This window comes from Schistocerca piceifrons, chromosome 5, assembly GCF_021461385.2.
Source record: "Schistocerca piceifrons isolate TAMUIC-IGC-003096 chromosome 5, iqSchPice1.1, whole genome shotgun sequence".
Classification (NCBI taxonomy): Eukaryota; Metazoa; Arthropoda; class Insecta; order Orthoptera; family Acrididae; genus Schistocerca; species Schistocerca piceifrons.
Window position 1 is genome coordinate 186,818,829 of NC_060142.1, and position 10,661 is coordinate 186,829,489.

At 41.0% G+C, this 10,661-nt stretch overlaps 1 protein-coding gene across 1 annotated transcript; it reads right to left on the bottom strand.

Moving 5' to 3' along the window:
- Positions 1-4,048: 4,048 nt before the first annotated feature.
- Positions 4,049-9,134, bottom strand: LOC124798872 (chondroitin proteoglycan 2-like). The gene is made up of 3 exons (XM_047262405.1): positions 9,128-9,134; positions 6,716-6,795; positions 4,049-5,077 (listed from the first exon to the last, which is right to left on the bottom strand). Exons 1-3 carry the CDS (start codon positions 9,132-9,134, stop codon positions 4,049-4,051), a joined length of 1,116 nt encoding a protein of 371 aa, XP_047118361.1.
- Between the last annotated feature and the right edge of the window lie 1,527 nt (positions 9,135-10,661).

Sequence of the window (10,661 nt, forward strand, 5' to 3'; positions counted from 1 at the left end):
TAAGACTTACGGACATTGTGTACAACTACATCTACATCGATACTCCGCAAGCCACCGCACGGTGTGTGGCGGAAGGTACCCTGTACCAAAACTTGTCATTTCCTTTTTTGTTCCACTCGCAAATAGAGCCAGGGAAAAACGACTCTCTATATGCCTCCGTAAAAGCCCTAAATTCTCATATCTTGTCTTCGTAATCCTTACGCGCAATGAATGTTGTCGGCAATAGAATAATTCGTCAGTCTGCTTCAAAAATCGATTCTCTAAGTTTTCTCAATAGCGGTTCTCGGAAAGAACTCCGCCTTCCCTCCAGGGATTCCCATGTGAGTTCCCGAAGCATGTCCGTAACACTTATGTGTTGTTCGAACCTACCGGTAACAATTCTAGCGGCCCAACTCTGAATTGCTTCGATGTCTTTCTTCAATCAGACCTGGCACGCATCCAAAACACTCTAGTAGTAATCAATAATAAGTCGCACAAGCGTCTTGTATGCGGTCTCCTTCACAGGTGAACCACTCTTTTCTAAAATTCTCCCAATAAACCGAAACCGACCACTTGCCTTCCCTGCCACAGTTTTCAGGTGCTTTTCCCATTTCATATCGCTTTGCAGCGTAATGCCAGGATATTTAAACGACTTGACTGTATCAAGCAGCTTACTAGTAATACCGTATCCGAATATTACAGTATCCAAATATTACAGATTTGTTCTTCTGACTCATCCACATTAATGTACATTTTTCCTCATTTAGGACTAGCTGCCATTCATCACACGAACTGGAAATTTTATATAAGTCGTCTTGTACCTTCCTACAAAATACGTCGACACTTTAACGTACACCGCAGCATCATCAGCATATAACCGCAGATTACTGCGTACCCTGTCCGCCAAATCATTTGTGTATATAGCGAACAACAGCGTTGGTATCACACTTCCTGAAGCACTCCTGATGATACCTTTGTCTCTGATGAACACACGCTGTCGAGGACAACCTACCGGTTTCTATTTTTTATGACGTCTTCAGGCCAGTCCCGTATCTGTGAACTTATTCAATGCGCTCGTACCGTCGTTAACAACCTGTAATGGGGCACCGTGCCATATGCTTTCCGGAAATCTAGAAGCATGGAACCTCCCTGTTGCCCTACATCCATAGTTCTCGCTATCTCATTTGAGGGCAAGCTGAGCTTCGCACGAGCGATGCTTTCTAAATCATGCTGCTTCGCGGACATAAGCTTCTCAGTCTCAAGAAATTTTGTTATATTCGAACTAAGAATTTGTTCAAAGATTCTGCAGAAAACGGAAGTTTGGGATGTTGGTCTGTAATTTTGCGGGTCCGTTCTTTTCCTCTCCTTACACACTGAAGTCATCTGCTCTTTTTTCCAGTCACTTGGGACTTAGTGCTGGGCGAAAGATTCACTATAAATGCAAGCTAGGTCAGGGATAATGCCGTTAAGTGCTCTTGGTAAAACCGAACTGGAATTCCATCGTGACCTGCTGATTTATTTGCTTTCAGTTGTTTCTCTACGCCAGGTTTTGTTATTACCATGTCGTCAAAAAGGGTGCAAATGGCTCTGAGCACTATGGGACTTCTGAGGTCATCAGTCCCCTAGAACTTAGAACTACTTAAACCTAACTAACCTAAGGACATCACACACATCCATGCCCGAGGCAGGAATCGAACCATGTCGTCCATAAGGGAGTCTCTCCAGTGGTCAGATCACACTATGTGCATACAATTCTCCTGCGTGAATGATCTTTTTAATATGAAATTTAAAACTTCGGCTTTTGTTTTGCTGTCTTTAATTGACACACCGGACTGAATGGATGCCTTAGACTCACTTAGCGATTTTACGTACATCCCAAAATTTCTCCAGTTCCCTCCCATATTTTTTTCTGAGGCGTCATAGTGGTGGTTGTTGCATGCTTCGCGCATAGACCTTTTCACAGATGCACTAATCTCTAATTACTTTCGCTTGTCCTCATTTATGCGTACCCTTTTGAACTGAGAGTGCAAAAGCCACTGTTTCCTCTGCATCCACTGAATTTCGTTATTAAGCCAGGATGGATCTTTTCCATTCATTACCTACTTACTAGGCACATAGCTCTCCAGTCCACAATTATAATCTGCTTAAAGTTTGCCCATAATTCCACTACATCCATCTTGTGGTACTAAATGACGCCAATTCACTCTCTAAGTGAGATGTTAATAACTGCTTATCTACTCTAACCAGCAGAAACACTCTCCTAGCCTTCTTGACTGATTTATTAACTTCCGTAATCGTTGTTGTTATAATGACTTCACGATCGTTAATCCCCGATTCTATACCGACATTGTCGATAAGGTCCTCCCTATTTGTAGACAGAGGGTCTAAGATATTTCAATTGCGTATGGGCTGCCGAGCTAGCTGTTCAAGACAGTTTTCAGGAAACATTTTCAAAAGTATTTCGATTGACTGTCTGTACGCCCCCCTCCCCATCCCCCCCCCGACCCCCTATAATGAATCCATAGAGACCCCAGTCTATACTCCGCAGGTTAAAGACGCCTCCAACTAGTACCACATGATCTGAGTATTTACGCGGTATTGACCGTAGAATTTTTTGAGTGACTCTAGAACTGTCACAACATAACCGGGTGGCCAGTAAAAACATCCAACAATTAACTCGGTTTCTCCAACACTTGTTATACGCGACCGGATGACGTCACTGTCACACTCAACTTCGACCTCAATACAGACAATGTTATATTCTCCTGTAGGCAAGAACTAAAAGACATCAGGGTGATGGTTCAGTGAATCAGCTCTAAAATATGTGACACCCCTTTTTTGTTATGAATTTCCGGCGTTTACAGCTGGATTACGTGCAAACCTCCGAAGTATTAATTAAAATAATAAACACAACTATGAGTAATAGTCTACATTCTGTGTCTATACAGAATGAAACTACGTTTTAGTCTCACAGGCAGATATCTGTTTCCCTAGAAACAATGCTGCCTGTTAGTGAATTCAAGATTAAGTGGTTTTGTTCCTTGATTTATGGGCACAATCACAAGTTTTACAGGTGTTCACATACTCTCACAACTTTCTTCAAACTATTTGTTGCTTGACACTGGCTGTTAGTAGGTCTGTAGATGCTTTGTGCGTAATGCTTGAATGTAAACGTTCTCATTTTCGGTTATACTACCTCTGATTTGTTTATATTGTGTGAGAAGTGTCAGGCAAAAGGATAAAAGTGGGACAAGGTAACAGTTGGCCACAAAAGTATCTTCAGCCACAGCCAATGGATTACTAGTCTGGTAGAAGTTACAAAAAGTGTTCCTTAACTAATCTTTCAACATTTGCAGTGCATTTGTTTGGGGACTAGTTTCGAACCAGCTGGTTCATTTTCAAGCCTGGCCTACTGAAGCTGAATTGAAAGGGCTTCATCTTAATAATAAACATCAAAGTGGTTATACACGTTTTATAAAATGTTCACAGAGAGGATTGACAAGATCCGCATGTGCCTCTTACCAATTCAAAATCAAACTTCGTAAGAAGCACATTGTGACTGGCATTCTGCAGACATTATATAAAGCATATATTGCTATTTTGATGTTTAATGTTAGGAGGAAGCACTTTCAGTGCAGCCTCCATAGGCCAGGCCTGAAAATGAACCAGTTGGTTCGAAAATAATCGCCAAACAAATTTATTGCAACTGCCAAAGGATTCATTGGCAAATGCACAGTGAAATATTTCTTGTTCCTTGTTAACAAAATGTTGAAACTGCAAAATCTCATACAAATTATATTCTGCTGTATGTAAGGATCAAAACACATAAAACATGTAGTTCAATGAAATAGCTTTAAACATCGGACAGTCTGTTTATTATGATTTTAGGACCGTAGCAGTCAGATTACACTCAAAGTGTAAAGTAATGGGTATGATAAATTAATACAAAATAAATTATTCAACAACAGAAGTATCTTTAGGTAAGACTAAATATTAGTCACATGAGAACTGATCACATTTCACTTGAGAATAATTCAGCCGCGAGTATCATCTACAACGTTGCTGAATATCACACAGAGCACCCAGAGCTCTCAGGGTAATCGCACACCCTCAGCTCAACGTTGTATTGCAGGCCCGCTGGACACGGTATCAACCAGGCAATTCCGTTCTCGTCGCACTTGTAGAAGCTGTTACAGTCGCTGGGGTTAGGCAACTGGGTGACGTCATCTGGATTCCAAGCCGGACATGTGGGAGAATCTGCGGCTGGTTCCTGTGGGATTTCACCATTACCAGAGCCAGAATTTCCATTGTCCTGACCGCCATTAGAGGAATCGTCGCCAGATGGATTACTTGGAGCAGCTGACGATGAGCAACCAGCACTCTCGGGGTAATCACACACTCTCAGCTTTGAATTGTACTCTAGTCCAGCTGGGCACGGTATGAGCCAAGCAACACCATTCTCGTCACACTTGTAGAAGCTGCTGCAGTCACTCGGATTGGGCAGCTGTGTGACATCATTTGGATCCCACGCAGGACAAGAAGGAGCGTCTCCAGCTGGTGGATTCGGGCTTACCCCATTACCTGCATCAGAACTTCCGTTATCTTGACTCCCCTCAGAAGGTGTATCATCAGACGGGTTGCTTGGTGACGATGATGAGCAACCAGCGTTTTCTGGGTAATCACACACTCTCAGCTCTGCACTATATTCCAGACCGGCTGGGCATGAAATGACCCAAGCAACGCCATTCTCGTCACATTTGTAGAAACTGCTACAATCATTCGGATTGGGCAGTTGGGTGACATCCTCTGGATTCCAAGGTGGACAAGTGGGGACTTCGCCAGATGGTGGCGCTGGTTCAGGACCACCATTATCGCCTGATCCCTCACCATTTCCATTGTCGTCGTCAGCAGGTGGAGACGAGGATGAGGAGCAACCAGCTCTCTCTGGGAAGTCACAAACTCTCAGCTTTGGATTGAACTCGAGATTTGCCGGGCATGGGACGACCGTTGCGACACCTGATGGCTCGCACTGTAGGAAGCTTCTGCAGCTGTTTGGATTCGGAAATGGACCGGACGCTCCCTGGCATGTCGCACTCATCTGAAAGAAATTCAGTGTTGTTCAGCATAGCATGTGTATCACATCAAACGTGTGATTTACTCACACTGATTGAAAATCTAAATGCCGGCTTTCTTATTCCGCTGGATGCGAAATTGCAATTTGTATTATTTAAATGTTAACATGCTATGGTAAGATCAATGATTTTATCATTATTTCATAGTAGCATTTGTATAACCTTATCTCCTCCGTATTGTATATAAAGTTATTAGGTGTAGGTATGAGGCTGTAAGTTGTGTAAGGAACCACTTAATCACGAGACTTGACCGTGAATGATATGAGATTGTGGGACTTTCAACTGTATCTCATAGCTAAATAACTGAATGCTACATAACTGATGCCAAGATTCTATACCAACGACTCTGTTTATTAATTCACGTTCAAACGGTGGAACAGAGATTGAATATGTATAACAGCTGTGACGAACTCCATCGCAGAATATGATGTTGATGAATTTCTCGTGACATCTATGTACTTGTGTCGCAAAGTCTATAGCTGTGGAGTTAATACTGAAGCAACTACGTTTACTACTTTCACGCCACTTACCTCTATGAGAAAGTGATACATTATGTTATGATATGCTAAAAGGCGCACTGCTAACGCCAGAAGTGTGAGTTGATTGATACCCATCACTTAAAACTATTATGCTTTTGCGCATATTTTATGTTCATAGACGTCATACTGTCACGACCATAAAATACTTTCGACCTTTTTCAATTGATCCATGAGTTAATAATATAGTTTTTATTGTAATTCAAGTGGAGTCGTGAATTCATTCTTGTGATATTAGTACCCGGGATAACACCATGAAAATAACTATTCACTTCTAGACTTTCCGAGGCATCGTACTATCATTGACTTGTGTACTTGAACTATAAGGTGAATACCCCCAACTGCCATGTACTACAAAACATTTTTTCCGTTGGTGGTAGCTTCAGGCAAACACAATGAGCATTTTACTTTCATTACATTTACCTTGAAAAATTGTGACGCTGATTGTAGACTACGCATATCATCTCGCGTAAAATATAAGCGGAATCTGTGCACTGTTAATTTGACGAGCAGATCGGTGTAGCTTGTGGAAGAGGATATCAGAACTTCATACATAGTAGGTTACCAAGTTCATTATTGGCTATGCTGGATTTTGGTATCCAGCCATCGATACTAAAGGAGTCGCCATTGTATGAAGCAATACATAGAGATAATTCATCATTTTATAAACAGCCGTATAACATGCATAAGAACTGCATTCTCCAGCACAAGAATAAAATGTAGGAGCGGTACAAATATTTCCCGAGATTATTTTTCCTTCTCCCTTGGTTAGTAGCCACTAATGATTTGCTCAGTGTAACGTGAACATAAATTGCTACAATTGGTATCATTTATGTTGACTCAACAAATAAATTAATACAAGCACTATTCGTATGCTTATTAATATTTAATTTTTTATCAATTGATCTATAGGTGGGTATGTCGCTTTAATTGCTGATGGAACAGAGAGATAGTAACATTGGAGTATGCGCAGTTATTGAGGTCCAGTTTATGTCAAGATAAAAGAGCAGTTTGGGTTATTATCACTAAACCCACTTAATAAAATGATTACAGGTGGTAAACACTTACAACAGTCAGCCTGCGGATGGTTGCTGCATTACCGCCTCCAGCCAACACCGCCAAGATCACAGTAGCAAGAAGTGGTAGTCCTGAAAGCATAACGAAATATTATATTTCTCCTATTGAACTTACTTCTACAATATGCATGAAGGAAAGTAGGGTACAACGAATTTTCTCCGAGCTAGTGTTTCGTCATCTTAAATGTGCATCTCCTATTGGTTATCAGCTAAATTTCCTTTATAGTGGAACCCGCAGCATATCATGTGTCACAGTAGGACATTATGCTGAGAACTGGAGACAGTGTGGTGCCTGATATTTTACTCTAGTATATAAGCTTATTTCAGCTTTATTGCGTTCATCAACACGTGTGCCGATATACTGATGAAGACAGTAAAGCAGAAATAAGCTTATGTACTAAAATAAAATGTCAAGCAGTATACTGTCTCCAATTCTCTGCAGCTAAATTTTCATTTCCCACGTATGAAAAAACTTCAGTAATTTGCTTTTTCTATACACTTACGTGACAAAAGTTACGGGATACCTCCTAATACTATGCTGGACCTCCTTTTGCCTGGCGTAGTCCAGTAATTCGACGTGGCATGGACTCAACAAGTCAGTGGAAGTCTCTTGCAAAAATATTGAGCCACGCTGCTTGTATAGGCATCCATAATAATTGCGAAAAGGATTTTGTACACGAACTGACCCCTAGATTATGTTCCATAAATGTTCGATAAGATTCATGTCCGACAAAGTGGGTGGGCAGATCATTCGCTCGAATTTTCCAGAGTGTTCTTTAACACAGTCGCGAACAATTGTGGCATCGTTGTCTGGGAAGTTGAAGTCCATGAATGGCTGCAAGTGGTCTCCAAATAGTCGAACATAACCAATTTCAGTCAACTATAGGTTTAGTTGGACCAGAGGACCCAGTCCATTAAATGCTAAAATAGTCCGCACATTATGAGGCTACACCAGCTTGTACAGTGCCTTGTTGGTGACTTCCGTCCTTAGCTTTGAGGGATCTGCGCCATGCTCGAACCCTACCATCATGTCTTACCAACTGAAATTGGAACTCATCTGACCAGGCCACGGTTTTCCAGTCATCTAGGGTTGGTTGGTTGGTTGGTTTGGGAAAGGAGACCAGACAGAGTGGTCATCGGTCTCATCGGATTAGGGAAGGATTGGGAAGGAAGTCGGCCGTGCCCTTTCAGAGGAACCATCCCGGCATTTGCCTGAAGTGATTTAGGGAAATCACGGAAAACCTAAATCAGGATGGCCGGACGCGGGATTGAACCGTCGTCCTCCCGAATGCGAGTCCAGTGTCTAACCACTGCGCCACCCCGCTCGGTGAGTCATCTAGGGTCCAACCGATATGATCACGAGCCAAGGAAAGGCACTGCATGCGATGTCGTGCTTTTAGCTAAGGCACTCGCATCGGTCGTCTGCTGGCATTGCTCACTGACACCAAATTTCGCAGCACTATTCAAACGGATACGTTCGTCGTACGTCCCACATTAATTTTTGTGATTATTTCATCCGTTGTGTTGTCTGCGGTTTGAGGTAATGTTTGAAATTTGTTAACCTCGGCACACTCTTGACACAGTGGATCCCGGAATACTGAATCCTCTAACGATTGCAGAAGTTCCTTGCGTCTCACTGCAAATAATTCCGTCGTCACATTCTGTTAATTCCAATCGTGTAGCCATAATCACGTCGTAAGCCTTTTTACATGAATCATCTGAGTGCAAATGACAGCTTCAGCAATGAACTGCCCTCTTATATACGGTGTACGCGATACTAAACCCAACCGTACATGTGTACACCGCTATGCCATAAATTTTTGTCACCTGACTGTATTATGCATCAGTGTTGATCAAATTTCTCCTTCACTATGCGATAGAATGAATCTTATGTTTTAATATGTTCACTCAAAATTGATGTAATTAGAATATTGTTGGTGAACAGAATACTTCTAACCAAAAAACTAGTACGTATTAAATAACAAGTATGCGCTAATGCAGCTAATATATCATCGTCATTTCTTCGACAGCACCTACAAACCATAACTCGTTACTCCTGTGATATTAGATAATTATTGCGTCAAACATAGAACAACCATCCTTGTATTCGCAAAAATATCTGGTACTTCATTTCCTTCGTTCCTAGTGCTTCTGTTGATATTTACGATTTAGAACAAAATTATTTTATTTTTTACATACTGTGGGTTTATTTGAATGATAGCGATGGTAGTAACGTGACAGTCGTTCAAGACCCGCAGGTTACTATAATGCAGTACAATACCAAGCGACAAATTAGTCTGAGCTATCATAGTACGCTAAAACGTTGCGATTATCAGACAATGTCCGTACTTTATAATTAACGAAAGCAAATATATGTTAGAAAGGCGCAGCCAGTAATTCATACCTGTCATGTTGGAAGTCTGTCTGCACAGAGTACCGTAGCTTTGCTCTGGTACCGCTTAAATATCTCACCTCTGGAAGCACATCCAGACGTCAACCACACCAGTACGTACGTCAGCAACGCTGATAAGATCACAATTTCCAGGTATTATGTACCAGCGTGCTTTCGATGCAATTCTTCCGTATCTGACAACTGTAATTTACGATGTGAGAACAAGTGTATTTTTAAGACGACATTTGATAAATGCTGCGAATGTTCAGAGTACATGTCCAAAATGATAGCGTACAAGACTCGGAATAGGACTATTCAACTGGTCTTTAGATGTCTTATACACTCTGTATTTGAGATGTAGAGCAATGTCTCTCAAGAAATCATGGATTTACATAAAACCGATGAAATAAGCAATTTATATCTACAATTCATTTCATGTTAGGATCAGGAACAGACAAACCATTAAATTTTCTGCATCTTACCTCTCAAAGAATAAAGAACGCATTACTTTCACAATATATGGGAAACCCTCTGCCGCAAGCACCATCATTTTCAATGAATCAAACCATCCATTGACACTCAAACGAGCAAGCTTCAGATTCATGCTCCAAAGAACACTTAAAAACAAGCAAAACTACGCACGGAAATGAAACATAGTAACATAAATAGCAATGGAAAATGGGTATCATAGCCTCATGCTGCAGAAAATAAAAAAAGCAATACGAAAGCGACTTGTGGTTCAATATTATAACTGCACACAAGGCCTCACACAACGACACACAAGAATCCAAAATAGAGAAAATGATCGACGCACAGTACACAACAAAACAAGAATCTATACACAAAGCAGAATGCCGCAAATTCACCTACAACAATAAAAGAGTTCACACATAGGCAACATTTTAAACAAACAGGGGCTTCAAATAGGGTAAAAAAGAAACAACACAACACAGAGGAAACAACAGACCTCAGAAACATCAAAAGCTACATTTATCAGATTAGGTGTTTACGAACTTACATGCTACTCTTGTCAGTCAGTATATACAGGGCAAGCAGGCAGCTATTTTGAAACAAGAAATTCGGGACCCCTCAGAGACCTAAAAGTAAAAGTAATCATTGCATGTCTGCTTATCAGATAATGCCACACAACCATTACCCAACAAGTTGCTGATCATCAGCAAACAGCATTGTCATTAAATTAAAATTATCACTTTTTAATATGTCATTAAATAAAATTAAACATATATGTATGAAGTGGTTGAGAAATCAACCAACCAGTTGCAAACACACACACACACACACACACACACACACACTCGTGTTTTCAGCTGGTTGGCTGATTTTTCAACCTCTTCAGATTTACACAACTCCTGATTTGCAGCCATGTTTAAGATTTTGATTTACGAATAACATCGTCACTGTAAACATTAAAAAACGTGGGAGACATTGGGCAGCCTTGGATGACTTCTTGATTGATGTCGGCAAGTTCTGTCTGATTTCTCACAGTAAAGATCCTTATTTTATTACGTTTATATAATGAATGAAT

What these genes read in the sequence shown, in the direction of transcription:
- LOC124798872 (XM_047262405.1), bottom strand. An exon ending in CCATCCGCAGGCTGACTGTT is followed by an intron (nt 5,078 to 6,715) that starts GTAAGTGTTTAC and finishes AATTTCTTTCAG; the next exon opens with ATGAGTGCGACATGCCAGGG.